The sequence below is a fragment of the Octopus bimaculoides genome, chromosome 19 (genome assembly GCF_046866305.1).
Source record: "Octopus bimaculoides isolate indiv1 chromosome 19, ASM4686630v1, whole genome shotgun sequence".
NCBI classification, from domain to species: Eukaryota; Metazoa; Mollusca; class Cephalopoda; order Octopoda; family Octopodidae; genus Octopus; species Octopus bimaculoides.
The window spans coordinates 32,855,690-32,876,834 of record NC_142946.1 but is presented as its reverse complement, the minus strand read 5'-3'; the positions used below and the strand labels follow the sequence as shown (position 1 = coordinate 32,876,834).

Sequence of the window (21,145 nt, the reverse complement as noted above, 5' to 3'; positions counted from 1 at the left end):
ACCACCACCACCACCACCACTGCTGCTGCCATCATTACCACCACCATCACTATTGAGATGCTTAACTATGATGATAAAAAATACAAAATTTCTGAGTTTTTATCAACGATTTACCATTTTTAAGTCAGAAGTTAAATCTATCACGCACCAATACTACTACCACCACTACGACATCAACATTACACACCTCCTCCACATCTACCACCACCATTACCACATCAACAATGACATAAGCTGTCTTCAGTTTGAAGAGTTTCAGTCTAAAGTATAACAATATCTACTGATGTTGCTGCTAAATATATATTTTAATATCAATTTACAACCAAACAGGGAAGGGGTGGGGACACTTGCATACCCCTCTACCAACCTAGCCCCACCCAGAAAAATCAACAACTTAAAAAGAAAAGTTGTAAAAATTCATTAAAGAAAAAATTAAAAAAGATATGGAAATATGAACAACCAACAAAAAGAGAACAAAGAAGCAGCTTGATTTGATGAAAAACTAAAAATATATACTGTCAAAACAACATCTACAACAACAGCAACATTGACAACATCAGTAGCATCAACAACATCATCAGCAGCGTCGACAACAACAACATCGTTTAAAATTACAGCATCTATAACAACATTTACAATTAAAGTATGTAACAGTATGTACAACATCAACAATAACAACATCTACAATAACTAAATGCTTTTATAAATTTGGAATTATAAACGTATAGCTACATACCTACCTACCTACACACACATAATTACACACATAGTACCTACTTATACATAAACATACATATACATGCATATATATATATATATATATATATATATATATATATATACATACATATATATGTACACACACAAATATATATACACATATTTATGCATGCATGCACAATAATGTGTACAGCAACTACAATACCATGTATAACAACAACAAACAAATAATAAACAAGATGATTTGTGCTCCGCTCTCCTGTCTAAACTACCAAACAACACACCAACATCGATATAAACCAATGTCTGTTTTCAGTTGTGAAATATTGAAACCAACATTTCTACGAAATGGAAATCGTTTTCAAGTTAATTATAACAACTGACATTGAAATGTATTCTTTTTTTTTTTTAATAAACATACACACACATGTACATATATATTATATGCATACACTCTCATACACATACATATTTACACACACACACACACACATATATATATATATACATACACACATATACATATAAATATATTACATAGCATACACAATGGCCACACTTTTTCAAAATTCTATCTCTAAGTTACATATACATATATAATGAAATCACAACCATTATCTCTGATGCTTTGTTAAGAGGGACACGAATGACTTCTGGCATAAAAATTGCTTCTACTGTTTTACAAGGTACAATAAAAAGGACCTTGGGGGGATGATATATAAAAAATGACATATTCTGTCATGGCATACATTTGAGTGCAACTCGCAATATCGAAACATCACCAATAACAAAGATATTTGGGATATTCCATTTCAGAGGGAAGTGATTCTTCAGATCAATGTTTCAGCTAGAAAATATTGGGTGTGTTTCTTCTCTCTAAGAAAGAATTATAATTAGTTTTAGGACTGGTGAATTTTTATGGGTGGTATTTGACAAAATATTTTGAAATGATTAAAACATTTGTAAAATGGCACCAAAAAAAATGTAAACCTTGCTTGCACTATTGTTCACCAAATGGCATTCAAGAATTTTGAAAAGTGCTCTTGTTTAAAGTTCTCTTGTGCAGATGTTTGGTGTCAGCAAAAATGTCACAGTAATGATCAATGCATGTGAGAATTCTAAAAATGCTAAATCAAGAATTCTAAAGTAGGATAACCCACCCAGTGCTATATTTATTAAAGAGGTCAACTTGTGCTGAATTTAATTATTCAGAAACTGAGAGACTTCACCAACTGTACGGACCACAAACCATCTCTTTCATATTTTAAAAAATTCTGCTTAGATAAAATCATAGACATCTTGAATCCATCTGTAACTCACATGAAGAAATTCCAGGTGTATAAGTCTTTGAGGATACTAAAACGGACTACCCTATTCATGGTAAATGATTTCAATACCAAACATCATAGTGATATACATTAACAGTTTTATTTTAGATTGTAAACAAGAGACAACAGTTATGATGAAGATGATGATAAATTCATATACTGTATAGGAACTGACATGTTGCATTCTGATTGACTAGTTTTAAAAACACTACATGATCTGATATTAGGCAGAATCTTATCCAGAATATATATATATAAAGATAAGAAAAAAAAAAGAATGCCTGAACTAACTGCTCCGCTGCTGAAAGACCCAACAGGCATGTTAAACCGATTAACTCTGGAAAACAGTTTTCTTTGCAATACTGATTTTGTTCCATTATAAATAACTAGGAGGCAAATCATTGATATTGCTCATGGAGATATCTATTGTGGGTCACCACCCCAAACAACATCATTGCCTGTAGTTTGGTCTGATTATTCATGTAATACTGAGAACTTGTCAATTTGTGGCTGTGTGATAAGAAGCTTGCTTCCCAACCACATGATACTAGGTTCAGTTTCAATGTGTGACACTTTGGGCAAGTGTCTTCCACTGTCTTCTCAAGTCAACCAAAGCCATGTGAGTAGATTTGGCAGACGTAAACTGAAAGAAGTCTGTCATATTGATCTATATATATATATATATATATTGATCTATATACATCAGACTCGGCAACGACCCCTCAACCTCATGCCATTTCCGCTCTACCGGTCATTCTTTACAACACCTGTCTGTGTTTGGATTGTCCTCACACAGGGGCCATTCAGAATCCCAACTTCACCCTGAACAGGAATCAACCTTCTCTCTTCGCTCCTTTGCACCAAATGGGCTCAACTCTCCTCACCTCTTCATCTATCCCCCCTCCTCTATCCTCTCACACCTACTTCCTCACTTCACTCCCACCAACCTCTCCTCTTGCTCTGACACCTACTACCTCCCTTCATCGTCACCCTGCCATCATTACCCCGTCCCTACACATTCCAACCCCACCATCCCTATACATCCCATCCCACCATTGCTTCCCCCCCTCATCCACATCACCCCCCCACTAGCACTGACCACTTCCCACCACTCATGCCATCATCCACACACCTACACATGTCAAGGTCACCAGCCCCTATCCACATGCACCTTCCTTTTGGGATCACCACTACTTTATTATCTCCCCTTCTTCCTAACTCTCCGGTCTGACCACCTCTGTCCAGCATTCGTCATGACTGACTGCTAGCCACTAAACCTTTTTTATTTTCTCTCTCTATTTATTTCTGTGTTCCTTTCTGTTGAAGAGCGTAGGCTCGAAATGTAAAAGTCTTTTTCCCAAGCGTTAAACTAATACATCTGTTTGTTGTTTACACACCCGTCTTTGTCTTTTGTTTTTGTAAATTCCAACTATATATATATATATATATATATATATATATATATATACATATATATATATATATATATATATATACATATATATATATATATATATATATATATATATATATATATATACATATATGTATATAAAGAGAGAGAGAGAGAAAGAGAGAGAGATATACACGTTTGTGTCTTTGTGTCTGTCCACTACCACCAATTTGACAACCAGTGTTGTTGTGTGTATGTCCAGTAACTTAGCAGTTCAGCAAAAGCAACCAGGTTTTAAAAAAATAAGTACTAGGGTTGATTCATTGAACTAAAATCATTCAAGGCGGTGTCCCAGCATGACTGCAGTAAAAGTTAAAAGGCACTGAAAAGTTTCTGAAAGTAAAAGGAGCTTGCGGGAGAGGGAGACTTTGAATGAAGTGGTGAAGACGGCTCTCAAGATGTTGCATCTCCTGATAGGTAAGATAATGGGCAATAACTACTGATGATGTGCAATTTTGAAGAGTCATCCACATGACAAGTATAGTGAAGCATACATAAAATGGGATTAATGAGGGAGACTGGGATATATAATGTTTAGGTCTTTTGTCCAGTTTGTACTTGGTAAGGCTCAATCTGCTGTTCCTCTTCCCTATTTAATAAAACCCTAACTTGCCCTATTTCTTTCCTCTGTTATTTACAGCATCATTGTCATCCATCACACCTTAGCACTGAGGATTTCTATGACCACCAATTACTTACCCTCTCTTTTATCAGCAAATATTTGGCTGCCCAATACTATCTCTCTCATCATGATGCCTGAATAATGAGGGATTACATTAAATCTACTGGCATCCAATGTACTTCACCACTCCCTGTCCCTGCTGCCCACCATCACTACATCTCTCCCTTGGTTTATTGACATTCATCACCTATGCTCTTTGTTGTTAGCTAACATTATCACTTTCCCTTCTATAGTGCTAAACACCACACACACACAACATTAGGACATTTATTATTGACATCCTTACACACACACACACACACATATATATGAATGACTGAGAGGACAAATGAAGAAAAGGCATTCAATACATTTATTGGGAGTTACATGTATTGTTTAAAACAGATTGATTTGGTTTCCGTGCTACTTCATGTTTCACAAGCCTCTGACAGAGCCTGTCTCCTCAGGCTGGTGGGATATCCAAATGCCTGAGGATATCCCACCAGCCTGAGGAGACAGGCTCTGTCAGGGGCTTGCGAAACATGAAGTAGCATGGAATCCAAATCAAACCGTTTTGAGCAATATAGGGATATATATATGTGTGTGTGTGTGTGTATACATATATTTGAGTGGAAAACTAACTAAAAATAATCATGCAATTGGATAACAAAACTCCCTCTATGAGTGCTTAAAATCTACAATATCTAAGGAATATAACTCCAATAAAATCATTTAATTGAAATTTTGAAAAATATAGAAAACGTTGTTTAAGTGTGGTTGTCACATACACATATGCACTCATATGCACATGCATCTTTTGTTTAGTCTCTCTCTCTCTCTCTCATCTCTTAAAGTAAGCAATTCGACACAATTTAGCAGAATTCCAATTCTTTATATATATATATATTACACACCACCACACCCACTCTTCCCTTAGAAGATGCATACACTATCGTTATGACAGAAACAAAAGAACAAATATAAAGTTGTAATACTGCAAACACACACAGACACACATTTATATAGAAGATGTTAAGCCCAAAAAGATACGATTTCACAAAAATAAAAACAATAAAAATCTATACAATTAGTGTAGTGGAAACATCTGTAGCCTTCCAAACACTTTTTTTGCATCATAAAAATGATTTTACCAACGAAAGCGATTTTCATAGCATAAACAGATGAAAACAGATGAGAACAAACAGAGCTTACTGGAGTAAATATATGACAGTTTTCACATGAACACAAAGAGTAGATCACCAATAAATACATGAAACAGAGCAGAAAGAAGACATTTTGGTGTCATCTTCTTTGTCTTCATATTCTTCCTTTGCTGTTTGCTGTTTAAAGAGAAGCCACAGATATGCATATTTTACAAAGGACTTCATTTTATAAGAGTGGCTTAATAAACTATAGTACTTCACATGTGAACTTTCTGCTAGGTTAAGCTGGAATTTCACAGATAATTGCCATTGTAATTTCATATATGTGCATACACATACGCACAAAATTTGCTTTTCCGATATTAGCTGCAGCGGTGAAAATGTGGCTCAACAAATAAGACAAGCATATTTCGTTGAAATGTCTTGCCCTCTAGCAATCATCACAGGAAGCATTCTTCGTTTTACTTAAGACAAGAGCTATTATAAAATGAACAAGGAAAATAAGAACTGCCAGAAACACCATCACAACAACAACATCAAGAACTACACTAGCAAGCTATTACTACTTTGTAGTACAAATTATGAAGTCAAAGAGAGAATTAATTCGCTCCAGCAAATGTTAACTGTCCAAGAGATATTTTTGTGCAGTAACTAATAATAACTTGGTTTTGATAATTGCATATTAGGGAAAGCTTACTGAGGGCCTAGGTAGAAAATAATGCAATAAGTGGAGCACAATTTACAATTGTTAAACATATTCTGTTCATCTACTGATATACTCCCATACGCCTCTGCTTACCTACAGTTATCAACATCTCTGTGAAATACACATTACAGAGTAGCTGTATATAATTGATATTATAGTTGTAGCAGAGTAATGAAAACTACCAGGTCTGAAAATGGCTATCATCAACACCATCCCCACCACCATAACACCAGTACTACAACATCACCCTCATCACAACAATAATGCAATCAGCAATGCAATGCCATTCCCACTATCACCATAACACTAGAATAGAATTTCTGAAAGATAAGAGAGCTTCAATGATGTCAATATACTAGAAATAGCAGCAAAATCTCCAGTCCAAGCTTTGTTGTCAAAATAAAGGATACATTGAACAACAAAGAAGCCCCTTATATGTAAAAAGACAGTATGATCATAGCTGGTATATATTTAACCCTTTAGTGTTCACATTATTCTGCCATAATTAATGCTTTTTTATCCACATTGTTTTAAACTAATCAAGCATTATCTCGTAGCTATGATATTTTGATGAGGTAGCTACTAATTTTTAAAACCCTATTGTATGGTTGGTGTGAGAGACCAGATCTGGCCAGTTTGAACATAGAATAGGCAGAATACTTTTAATAATAGATTTTTCTCAATTACAACTGACTTGGGTAAAAACAACCACCCCAAACTCCATCCATCCATGTTTCTTCTACCCTGATAATAATAACACTTGTCCCTTGTCTAACAAGTTCAATGTCACTTAGCTGGAGATTAGTGTTCTAAATCCACAGTTAAGGCTTAATCCAAAGACAATCAGGCACTGTACACTTTCACTATTCAGACACAGTTTCAACCACATTCATCAGTATTCTCCTCTTTGAAGAGGTTGAGTATGATTTAAGGGAATCTGGCTGTGATTTCTAGTGAACCATGTCACCACATAGAGGCTGATTGATAGATCCTTTAGAATGGAGAAATTCTATTTCAATCAAATCTGAATCCCATTAATTACCTTATCAAAGAATTGAACAAACAGTTGGTAGAATACAGTTAATATCACCGAGAGTTATCTTTGGAAACCTCTTCATTCTAGTTCAGTTCTTAATATACTTGGTAGTTTCCAAATAATACCTTTAGGAAATTATTCTACAACATATTTGGTCAGAAAAAACATGTGTGTATATATAACTTGCAGTCAAAATAGTACCAGTCATCTAACAATGCTTGTCACTGGAACCTACTATGATGACCAGTGGAGTGGGAAAGTGCTGTACAACCTTTTGTCACTTAAAGTTATTGATGTACAGATGTCTCACTATAATTAGGCTGAATGTGAGATGGCTATGATTTGACAAAATGCGGTAATCACCATACATACACACAAGATATTGGCATCATGAGGATGTCCAATTGTGAGCTGTTTAGGGGAATGCTCTAGAGATGTGAAATGTATTGTTATTCTTTCAGTTATGTTCCTGCTCATTGTCACTGCACTGTTTTATTTGTTCCGCATACCTAGGACAATGCTGGTTCTTATTTATTGATCATTGATATAGCGTGAATTAGAAGTTAAGAGATTTTATAGTAAGATGGTACTATTCTACTAAATAGTTACAGACTATAATGATTGTAGCATTGTTATATAGCAAATATGATAAAGCATATGAGAGAGAGAGAGAGAGAGAGAGAGAGAGAGAAAGAGAGAAAGAGTGAGAGAAATAAGGAAAAAGTCAGATATCTGAATTGTTTGTTGGGCGATGTCATTTGCAGTGAACATGATTCATTGCAATGAGAATGGTAAAACAAAAGAAGAGACAAAGAGAAAGGACGAGGAAGAGGAGGTGGAGTCAAGGAAGTAAAAGTTCTAAATTTGAAGAATTACTAAATGTTACTAGAAAAGAAGTTAGGATGTACAGTATATGAAAGTTGCAATGGTTAAATGGTTGAAAGAAGACATGAATATATATATATATATATATATATATATATATATATATATATACACATACATATATATATATATATATATACATACATATATTTCATATATAGAATATATAGTTATATTGATTGATTTTATACACGGTGGTTTGGAGGGGATGAAGAGTAGAATAGTGGTAGTGCCAGAGTAGATTGTGGTGGTTTATAGCTCCAGGTTAGCACTGAACTAGATGTCCTATGATACAAAGGTAGCCTCAGTTTTACTATGACTCCATCTAGCTAAGGACCACAAACTGCACTTAGTATGATTCATCACACAAGACAGTGAGCTGGTAAAACTGTTAGCATGCTGGGCAAAATGCTTGGTGACATTTCATCCATCCTTATGTTCTGAGTTCAAGTTCTGCCAAGGTCAACTTTACCTTTCATCCTTTTGGGGTTGATAAAATGAGTACCAGTCGAACATGGGTTGATGTAATTGACTTATCCCCTCCCCAATATTGCTGGCTTTATGCCAAAATTTGAGACCAATATGATTCATCCAGTCAGCTGGCAGAATCATTAGCATTCCAAGCAAAATACTTAGTGGCATTTTGTTTGTCTTTACATTCTGAGTTCAAATTCCAGAGGTCAACTTTGCCTTTCATCCTTTCAGGGTTGATAAAATAAGTACCAGTTGCACACTGGGGATGATGTAATTGACTCGCCCCTTCTCCTAAAATTGCTAGCCTTGTGCCAAAATTTGAAACCAACATGATTCATCACATGCAGTACTGAACTGTACATGATGCAGTATGACAAGCCAGGCACGCTGCACTGTCCAGGCTACTTCTGTACTCCTAAAGACACAGCCCCATCCAGTATTCAATGATGACTGATATGAATTCCACTGTAATGCAGTCAGTGTATTATGCTTCCCACTCTGTCCAGTTTATTTCTGTACTCTGCAGATCCTGGTAATGGCTTAGCAGAGACAAGGAAGGTTAACTTAGCATGACACCAGCTGTTTCTCTATACTTAATGGTGTGAGTCCCAACACATTTGGGGTCAATAAGGTTTTTGAAGATGCAACTGTATATGTTACTTATATTTGTCTGGTCTCACTGGAAGATGTGTGTGTGTATGTGGGGTTGTATTGGGGGTAATAGTGAGGTGGTGGAAGTAGAGGAATGTGTCAGTTATGAGGTGGTTGTGGTAGTGTTACCACTAGTGGTGTATCAGCATTGTGGTGGTGGTGGTGATGATAGTAGAGGAGTGAGTCAGCAATGAGGTGGTGGTGGTGGTAGTAGTAGTGATAACAGTAGAGGAGGGTATCAGCAGTGAGGGTCAGTAATGACTGATCAGTGTAACATTAAATGGAATCATTTAAAACTGAAGAAACCACTTATAGATGGAAAGAGGCAGTAGAGGAGGAGGAAACTGCAGAAAGGTGCGGAACAGAGGAAGCAATTCTGATGGAGAAAGACAACTGAAGTGGCATGTTTCACTTTTAGCTAAAAGAACAGCAGCTTAAAAGATGGGGAAAAAAATACAGATGAAGAACAACAAGAAAAGAAGTTCTAAGAAAAATAATAACAAGAAAAAAAGAAAAAAAAGTAATAAAAAAAAAAAAAAGCAGCAGTAGTTATTGTTGAAATAGCGGTGGTGGTGGTGGCAATGATGAAGATGATGATGATGTAGAAGAAAATGAAAAGAAATCAAAGAAGAATGTTTTTAATGGATAAAAAGAAAATAGAAAAAAGATTTGTGAGATAAGAGTTGAAATATCTTCAGTTACCGTTTTATGGAAGAATTAGTTTTAGAAAACTTTTGCCAAAAGTGAACAATGAAAATAGATTTTCGTGAGAAATGGAGCGAGAAATACACGCATGGAGATGGTAGAAAGAAATCAAAATATCAGTTTTAGCCACAACTATTCTATATTGAGTCTCTTTTGGCTGTAGCTGGAGCATCTGCAAATCTTGAGACATATATATGTATTCTTGTTTAGCTGCTGGTCAGCCCTGACCCAGCAAACCTATGATTCAAAGGTGTGACCATTCCATCTTTTTATACATCTAGAACAATGTTTCTCAGCCATTTTTCACCTATGGACCCCTCTGATTCCTATTTACATGGATGGACCCTTCTAGCAATTTGATATTCAAAAAATCCCTTACATTTTCATAATCAAACATTATTAGGAATTGTATAATAAAATTAAGAATATTTTGTGTATTGTAGAAGTATAACCAATTCATTGTACATAAATTTTAACAACAAAATCTTATATGGACCCCCAAGGGTCATATGGACCATGATTGAGAACCACTGATCTGGAACTATGTTGCCTGACCAAAGCCTTTTGAGTGGATCTGGTAGAAGGGAACTGATGGAAGCCTGTTGTGTGTATGGAAGCCTGTTGTGTATGTTCCCATACAATTAAATATAAACTAACATAAGTTATGTCATTCATATGCAATCTTTCATGAAGTAAGTAGTCATTGTGCTGTTTGAGCAGATAGATTGAATATTACCTAGTTTGAAAGCAGGTGAGGGTTGGTGACTAGAAGAGTATCAAGTTATAGAAAACGTGCTTCAACATTTTTTTGTAACTTCATTTTTACTGTACCACCAGACAGTGTAATATTGAATTTTTCATTTCAGCATCTTCAGATCTCTGAGACAAACACAGCACTACATTTAACAGGTTTTAGAGATGACAGTATGATATATATATATATATATATATATATATATATATATATATATATATATATATATGGTATATGTTGCCCACCATGCTGGTACTATTTCTAAATGTAAGAAATGTCTTCCTAACAGTAACTAAGGATAGACACAACATTTCTTTAATTTTAAAGTTGAAGAATTCCACGGCATTTGCAGACCCAGTGGAGATTGATGTCATTAATGTTCCTTTTTTTAAGTCAACTCCTACAGCAAAGATATAAGCAGAGAAAGAATTCTGATGGCTGACTTTCTTAGAAGTAAGGACTTGGTGTTCTGAGTAGTGCATGCCCTGGGAGAGTGGATACAAGAGTGACAGGAAGAGGAAAGATGAGCTGAACAGATCAATAATTGTTGTCACTGATATTGAAACTGGAAGACACCAATAGTATTTTTTTAAACAATAAACCAGATTTCACTGAAAAGGTCAGAATACAGCAAAAACATGTTCAGAGTTAATTTTCATTTGTACTTGCTGTAAAATAAATATTTTAATAGCCATTTACCAATAACAGTTTTTCCTTACTGCATATTTGTTTTAGTTTTAGCCTCTATATTCTGTCAGTCTTTGAAGAAATACAAAAGTCTAAAAAGTTGCAAATCCAACATCTCATATCAAATTAATTTACAGTAATATACTTTTTAGCTAATTAACCTTTATCTCAAATTAGCTTTTTAATGTGTCATGTATTCAACATGTTAACACTAACTGAACTATCAACATAACTCTGGTGAAACACAAAACTGTCTTTGTTAATGAAAGCTGCCATTCCTGCACTCAGGACTGCCAGATCAAGCAATGAAAAGCAGTGAAATGTACCTACACATAATAACCTTTTTACAGCTTGGTGGAGTGTATCAATAATGGACTTTATGAATGAGATGATGGAGGTCTGTGTTACATAGAGAATGTGAATACTATATTCAGTGACACTAAATGCAAGGAGGTGTGTCTGTGTGTGATTTTACAAACCTGTTTAACCCATTAAAAATAACAGTAATGGAAAATGCTGAATCTTATGAAGGAGATGACAGAGGATTGAGATATGTGGTTATTGCTGTACTTAAGAAAATCTGCCCACCACAATAGAAAAGAGATCCTAAAACTAAGGTGTCACATAAAAAGCATAGGTGGGAGCTTGCACCACATAAAAAGCACTGGTGATGATGCCATGTAAAAAGCACCCAGTACACACTGTAAAGTGGTTGGCATTAGGAAGGGCATCCTGCCATAGAAACCTTGCCAAAACAGACATGGAGCCTGGTCAGCTTTTGTCAATCTGTCCAACCAATGCCAGCATGGAAAATGGATGCTAAATATTGTCGATGATGATGATGAAACATGTTGGTATAAGTTAAAATGGTAATGGTGGCAGCAGTAGTGGTGGTGTGATAGTGTAGTAGCAGTGTTGGTAGTTGTAGTGCTAGTGTTGATGGTGATGCTTAACAAGAACGTGACTTATGTGAATGGTTGGCAGAATAGAAGTTGATGAAAAGAAACATTGAATTAGCACCATCCCATTCTTTCACCCCCACTCCATTTTTCTACAATGTTACATTGCCACACCCACCCTTTTTATGTGACCCCACTCACTATCTTCCTCAACCCCAGGGCCTTAACATTCCTTTACTTTACAGAACAGGTGAAACAATCAAACAGAAATGAACCCCTTAAGACAACAGAAAAAGGGTGATGTTTCTGAAAAATACTGAGAGAAGGGGAGGGAGAAAGTAAAAGACAAAAAGAGGAGATGAGAGAAGAACAGGAGGAGGAAGAGATGAAAGAAGGAGAAGACAGAGGAAGAAATTAGAAGAAAATCCATATAAGATGAGAAGATAAATCATTGACAGCATTAAGAAAATTAATTCCAAGAGAATGATTCTGTCAGAGACTTACCCTCTCCAAAGCAATTTCTTCATATTCCCAATCTTGTTCAAAATCAACCTGAAAAGATAAAAAAAATAATAATAATGAAAATCCCATCAGTTTATTAAGTGATTAACAATGTAACATGGTATCGAGTAACATTTTTGAAAAATCAGTAAAATAAAACAGGGAATTTTCTTTTTTTTAATTGCAACAAAAATAAACAACTAAAGTTAAATCCAAAGATAACTGAAGAAAGGATGGCATTGATGGGAAAGAAGAAAAAAATTGAATAAATTAGATTTACTATAAAGAAAACTTAACTCTTTCAAAATTTTTCTAATTAAATTAAATTTCTCTCTACTTAAACCAGAAAATGCTTGATATCATACGATAGCAAAGAAAAAGGATTTCAGGGGGAAAGGTTGAAACAATACAGAATAAACATGAAAAGGGTAGGAATACAGATTAAATGGATTGTAGAAGCCTCTCTCGCTTCACTTTCCATCTTCAGGTGTCCCTCTTACAGAATATTGTAGTTTGGGAGGCAGTTTTAATGAACTAGAGTTAGATGAATTATTAAAAAATAACATGTAATTATAAAAACCATCTGTGTATCATAATATATACTATTGACAGGCATGATGCTGTAGCTTTTGTCTGAGATAAAAATCTCTTCATAGACATGTATTAAAAACACAATATGCACTTCACCCCTCTTGGGGTTTCTCCATGCCATGTATTCAGCAGTTAAATGCCTAGATGAAATCTGTCAACTCTGATAAATAGCAAAGTGAGGCTGCTGAAAGCTTGTCAGGCTAAAATTAACTCAGTGTACACAATTGAAACAGTATTAAATTATAAATGCCATCTGTGTAGTATACTTAAAACACACACATACACACACCATTGACAAGCATGAAGCTGTGGTTTTGTCTAAGGAAATGTCTCTCCATAAACATGTATTAAAAACATATCCTAGCAGCAACTCACAGAATCACCAGATGCCTTTTTGTCCTTATAGGAGCTTGTCAATGATGTATAGCCTGTAGTCACATGCCTAGATGAAATATGACACAGTAAATTGTTGCTGGGATGATGTTCAACTGTAATGTACATCACATGTTGGGTCAGCATGATACACAGTGTGTGACAATACTGTAACATTGAATTATGGGCACAAACTATCTGACAAGCTGCTTTCTATACAGCTTCCATCCACCTAATTTCACTCATTAGTTATGCATTGATCTGAGGCTATAGACAATGGCATTCACCTAAGATGCCATCCAGTGGCACTAACCTGGGACTGCAAAGTGAACTTAACCATTCACCACACAGTGCCTATATTGCATACACATTATCACTCATCTCTATCTCTCTCTCTCTCTCTCTCTCTCTCTCTCTCTATATATATATATATATATATATATATATATATATATATATATATATATATATATATATATACACACACAGTACTACACATATACATACATTATTACAGATATACATTATACATGCACACACATACACATGTTATTGTACAAACATAAGTGCATATTGTATACACATCCACTATATATTATACACACATTCACAGAAATTGTATACATGGTGCTGTTTAGTTGGGATAATTGTAGGAGAAATCAAAATTTAATATGGGGTGGTGGAAGAAAGAGAGATTTTTTTTTTCCAGAAGAAACGGGAACTTCTGAGGAATGAGGTAATGGTTTTATGTGTATCTGTGTATCTAAGTATGTATGTATAATTGTGTGTGTGTGTGTGTGTGTGTGTGTGTGTGTGTGTGTGTGTGTGTGTGTGTGTGTGTGTGTGTAAGTGGGATAGATATATGTCTAAATTGAGCATGTAATGTGTATTAAAATAGGTGTACACACACATGCCTAAGTGAGATGTGTGTATACATTCAGTTTTGAAGCAAAATATAGTATGTTTATTCTGCACCTTCAGTGTAGTTTATGTATAAAATACAAAAACAAAAGTCTTGAAGTATTAAATTCCAGAAAGATGAAATTCTGAGGATGAAATCAGATTTTATATTTTAAACAAACAGTAAATAAAAACCTTGAAAATCTAAATTTTCAAAATCTTAAGAATAATAACAATAATGATACCTACAACAATAGTAGCAACAAATACTAGAAAACATAAGAGCTTATGTAGAAAATATGTGCATTAAATGCAGCAAGTATTGCATAGAAAGAAAGTTTTATAAATGGCAAGAGATTCTGTTGCAAAATATGCTGGAGTATTGGGGGGTTAAAGATCATCTATTTTATAAGATTAAGAGTTTTAACCCTCAGATTTAGAATAAAGAAGGAAATAGAAGAGAAATATACTTTGTAGGCAAACTGTTACATTAGAATGTATTTTGGATGTGGAACTGGTTCTTAAGACTGTTTAAAAAAAGACTGTCATTTGGGGGCACAGAATAAGTTGAATTTTGGTTAAAATATTTGGATTTTTCCTTTTTATTTCTTTTTATTGCAGTTCTTCCTCTTTTACTTCAATTTTAATGGAAAAATCTTAGTAAATTTTATTTAGTTAAATATTTATTAAACAAGAAATTCTCTAAAGTGTTCCAAATCTATAGTCATGCAACGATTATGGTTAATATGAATATTGATAACTCTAATAAATAAATAAAAAATACCAGATTATTAAAATACTATAAAAAAAATAAAGCATAATGGCATGATATTGAAGAAACACATTTTATCAAAGGCATTTAAGTTGGTTAGATTCTCAAATGCATTCATAAAGAGTCTTTCATCTTTAAAAAAGAAAAGTGAAAAGGAGAACAGAAAAATAAAAGAGAAAACCTGAGACTTGTGTCAGTAAGTTCAGTGAAGAAAGAATATATCTGACAATTTAGGAACTCTGAGAAATGGCAGCAAACAGAGAGAAAGAAAGCTAAGAGTGATTGTGGTTGACACTCCGAAACGGGACCAACAATGACCAATTGTAGTGGTGGTAGAGGAGGTGGTTCCATTTGCAACCATGAGGTTATAAGGTTCCAACCCACTTTGAATCAGAGTCTTCTGCCATGTCACCAGTTCAACTCAAGTCTTGTGAATGAAATCAGGAAAACAGAAAGAGCATTGCGCTCATCTGTGGAATGGCCCTTTAATTTCATGAGTCAATGTAACACTTGTCTGTGTTAAGGCTAAGTTTACACGAGGGCTGAGAAATACTCAGCCACTTGATACTATATAGGGACAGGTGTTACTGCGTAGAAAGAAGCTTGCTTCTCCACTACATGGCACCTTAGACAAGTGTCGTTTGCTATCGTCCTAGACCAACAAAGGTTTTTGTGAGGGGACTTGGTAGATAGAAGCTGAAAAAAGGTGTGTGTGCGCACAATGGGCTATGTGTGTGCCTGTGTGTTCTTGTCCCCCATCACTGCTTTACAACTGGTGTTGTTGGCAGTTTGGCAAAATATACTGATAGAATAAATACCAGGCTTTAAAGAAAAAAGTACAAGGACTGCAGTCAATTTGTTTGACTACACTCTTCAAAGTGGTGCTCCAGCATGGCTGCAGTTAAATGAATGAAACAAGTAAAAAGGAAAAGTAGAGGTCAATGATCTGGCAGTTGCACTAAAGTTACGCTCAGTCTAGCTGAAAATTATCTTACTTTTTACTTGTTTCAATCACTGGACTGTGGCTATGCTGGGACATCCCCTTGTCACCTTGAAGGGTTAGTCAAAAAACATTGAACCCCAGTACTCAGTATACAGTTAGAAATTGACTGCAGAGGTGGCATTGTGAAAGGTGGCTATGTGAGAGGGTAGAGAGAGAAGTGAGGTAGAATAAAGACGAAATAGCTTGGTGAAAGGGTATGTGGGTATTTTGAGAATACTTTGTGGAGTGATGACCATGCCCTGCATAATTACTGGTTGCCCTTTGGCAAGGTAAAGCACCTCTTCAGCCACCCTGCCAGGGATACAGCAAAGTCATGGGACTGCAGCATGGCAGATTGTGAAGAGTTAGCAGAAGACCTCAATTGAGCTAATGATGCTTCTTACATTGATGCTGAGTGGAGGAATCCTAGAAGATCGATACTCAGGATCACCCAGCTCTATCAAGAGAGTAATTGCAACGCATCCGTAGGGGTGGCATCCATGGTTGTGTAATCAGCTAATGAAAGATTCACTATGACTCAAATTCCCAATTCAAATTCATAATAATGGAATTGGATGGCAAGAGTGAAGGCAATCTGTGAAGAAATTAGGTGAAAGAATGGAAATACATGGAACCCCAGTGGGGTAATGATCATGGCGTCTGGGTGAAAGAGGGTGTGTGTACAAAGACATGAGGTAAAATAAAAATGGAAAAAGTGAGAAAAGGTAATTAAGGGGCAGGAGTAGGTTGAATCTAAAACTAATGACTTATGGATAAGATAGATGAGCACATTGTTTCTTCTTGCACAGGAATAATGTGGTGATGATGATGATGATAGGGAGAGCAAGAAGGTGGTAGGATAAACAAGAGGAAGGAAGGACAGAAGAGGTAAAGGATGATGTAATGGTGACACTGATGATGAAGATGATTTTATGATGATGATGATGATCAGGAAACTGGAGAAAATGGAAGGAAGAGGCTGAGATTTATGTAATGGTGATGGTGTTGGTGATGGAGAGGTAGAAGGATGGGAACAGGGATGACAAGAAATAGAAATATATATTGAGAAAACAAACCCTGACAAATGCCATCTGAAGACCCTGGAAGTGCTGTTTATCAAATTTGAATAGTTACATGCAACACAATGCCATACTACAACAGTCTCATTGATAGAATGACAGTTGAATAAAGGAACAACTCTGATATTAAGAACAGATGAGAATGGTAAATCGAACTCCATAGAATCCTTGAGTGAGTGAACCATCCTGAATACCTGAGGGGTTGCAAGATCAACAAACCTGTAGCAATATATCACATCAGTTATGGGGAGAGGAGACAGGAAAAAAGAGAAAGAGGAAAGATAGACAGAGAAGGGAGAAAGAGAGAGAGAGAGGTGAATAAGTTATTGATCCTTTGGCTAAAGCATTCAAAGTTCATGTTCTGCCACTGGCACTATGGAATGCCCTGGGCAAAGCACCAACCCATTCTTGCTGCTATAGCAGTTAAGAATAATGAGAAGGAGGAGGTTTAGGAAGAGGTAGGTTGCATGTGTGTGCATGTACATACATTCATACACATTATATATATATATATATATATATATATATATATATATATATATATATATATACATACATGCATGCACACACAAATATCTTCTATCTTTTACTTGTTTCAGTCATGAATCTGCTGCCATGCTGGGGCACCACCTTGAAGAATATTTAGTTGATTGAATCAACCCTAGTAGTTATGATTATTTTTTGCTTATAACAGAATGAATTTTGCTAAAGGTACCCAAAGTGACATGAGGTGGTGTTCATCTGAATGACAGTTTACTACTCAAGTAAATCTACCCCTATATATATATATATATATATATATATATATATATATATATATATATATGTATGTATGTATAAATATAAATACATGTATACATATAAATATGTGGAGAGAGAGGTGGGGGGAGGGAGAGAGAGATAAGGATGTGTTTGTTCATAAGAATGACAGTATTCACAAACTAAAAAAAACTAAAGTACTCAATACTTTAAGCAGCAGAGTTATATAACATCAATATCTGACCAGAAGCTATATATGTTTATATTTTATAGATATCAATAGATCAATAGACATTGATAATGAAAAAAACAACAACAACAACAAAAAAAACTATTAACCTCGTTCTCTGGCTGTTTCTACACTACTGTGTTTCAGTCTGATTGTCTTCAAGAAACACACATATTTACACATATAATGTAGTTTTCCCATGGCTGGCTTTGAACTCAAACATTTTATGAAGGTTCTAAGCTAAGAGAGTAGCTGCACTACATTGTGCTAAATTACTGGTCTATAAGCAAAGTACAAACTTCAGGTTTGATTGATGTTGTTATTTCATTATAATTTGAAACAGCATTAATCTATGACTGTCAGCATTGATATTCAGAGGTAAATAATTGTTCTTGAATTTATTCCTAGCCTAAGTTCATTTCATTAACATCAATGCTTAGGTTTAGATAGGTCTGTTGCTATTTTGTGTCATGTTATTGCAAGTAACAACATCTTGAGATCTGGCTTCATTCGTCTTTATCTCCAATCCTCTGCACACAGCAATGCATTTCATTCAGTTCCAGTCTTATGTTCACATGATATGTCAATACCAATGTACTTGGCTGTCTTGCACACATCAGCTGATGCATTTATTGCCTATTTACTCTCGAAGTTCTAAGTCATGAACAAGAAAATTACTGTTCAGTACATATAGTAGGGAATATTTACTTGGATGAAGCTGGTATTTGACACTGCTACTACAAAAAGAGAAACAGTGGGGAGACAGAGAGAATCACCAGCTTTGAAAACATTCACACACATACACATGTAGATGTGTACATGTACATTTACAGTCTTGTGCACTAGATTTTTCGTATAGAGAAATTTTTCTGCAAGACAAAATTCAGCAGCAAAAGCCTTTCACATTCTAGTATAAAAGAAAATGTTATGATCCAAGCTGCTTTGTGTGTGTTTATACACATATATATTAATGGTTGTTTTTATGTTCAGTTATAATGAAAACAATTTTACATTAATCTGAAGTGATACTCTATACTTTTGAAGAGTACATATGTATTATTCTTTAAGAAGAATAGTATTTACAGTACCTTCAAAGTTTTGACCAGCTAATCTATAATTGGACTGTGTGTGTGTGTGTGTCTATAAGAGGAGGTGCAGGGCTAAGTGGTTGGGGTATTTGGCTCACGATTGTAAAGTCATGAGTTCGATACCTCGCAGCACATTGTATCCTTGAACAAGACACTTTATTTCAAGTTGCTCTAGTCTACTCAGCTGGCAAAAATAAGTTGTAACTGTATTTCAAAGGTCAGCTATGTCACATTCTGTGTCACACTGAATCTACCTGAGAACTATGTTAAAGGTAAGCATATCTGTGGAGTGTTCAGCCACTTGCATGTTAATTACACGAGCAGGCTGTTCTGTTGATTGGATCAACTGGAGCCCTTGTCATCATAACTGATAGAGTGTCAGTTATGTGTGTGTGTGTGTATGTGGGCAATTAAAATTGTACAAACAAGAGTTATAGTTTCATTCTAAATGGAAATTGATATAATTGGATCATCTTTAACATGAACAGCAAGGAAGTTATGTAAGTCACATATTTGCTGGTTACGCTTTCTATTTTTATTGGACCCACAATCTAGTCACTTTTGGTTCACATTTTGCTTTCTTACTCAGTTTATTATTGGGAGTTAGCTCTGGCAGAAGTTAATGTTCAAAAACAACTTGCTCCAAATTACTTTTCCATTCTATTCAAATAGCTCTATCAAGTAACCAATCAGACAAAGAACTTTAAGAATCTTCCATATATTTTTCATTGATTTGATTCTTATTTATAATTTACTTTTTAGAAATCTTTGAAAAAAAAGAAAAAAATCAAGTCATTCTGGGTAAACTTGAACCAGAAAATCAGTTTGTTAAATTAGTTACCAGTGACTTAACAGTCCAATTTTTCACCATCTAAGTATTGCTACTCATATTGCAAGACAGCAAAACTCTTCTAAAAATAAAGGTTAACTTATGCCAAATACTGCATATACTGTGCAAAGTGTAAGAATAGTTTTAAAATTTTTGGTAGAGTAAAAGCAAAATGAACAAGCAACTTCAACAACAACAGAATTTATAATATAAAACAACAAAATAACAAACAGCAACCTTGCCACCTCAAACTTGAAATTTGTCATCGTTAATGACTAATTGTAAAAGCTGAGGTTTTAATTAAACTGAACTTGATGCAGATTTCTAATTAACAATATTAACAAATAGTTTTAAATCTCTGAGTGATAAATAAGAAATAGCAGTACTACAGAGTAGAATCTATTTGCCAATGTAAAAGTGGCAGTCCTGATTAGGATGATGTTACTATCTGGTAGCCAGCTGGAAAAGATGTTTTCCTGGAGCTAAAAAAAGGTAGTAACATCATCCTAATCAGAACTGCCACTTTACATTGGCAAATAGATTTTACTCTGGAGTTCTGTTACTACTTACTTCTTGCTCAGAGATTTAAAACTAGTTGTTTTCCTCTTTATGAGATCAGTGACTGTGTGTCACTTTAAAAGTATATACTTTGAGCAAGGCCTAGTGCTGCCATCTCTAGCCAACGGTTATCCTGTGCTGATGAAGAGAAATAACCCAGAAACCATGGTCCGGAGGTACCATTTAAGGCTGAGTGGAGACATTAACTCCCTTGTTCAAGGTATAAGGATGCAGTTATGCATTGGTAACCAGCTGAAAAAGATGTTTTCCTGGGGCTAAAAACGGTAATAACATTGTCCTAATCAGGACTGCCATTACGTTGGCAAATAGATTTTACTGGATATTAACAAATGTTTTAAAGGA

General features: G+C 35.1%; 1 protein-coding gene across 1 annotated transcript in view; it reads right to left on the bottom strand.

The window, feature by feature from the left end:
* LOC106876507 (disks large homolog 1) overlaps positions 1-21,145 on the bottom strand; it is a 750,485-nt gene that overhangs the window by 324,634 nt on the left and 404,706 nt on the right. Inside the window, exon 5 of the mRNA XM_089366712.1 lies at positions 12,627-12,674. Coding sequence (XP_089222838.1) covers positions 12,627-12,674 — 48 coding nt within the window. The remainder of the gene's footprint in view (positions 1-12,626; positions 12,675-21,145) is intronic.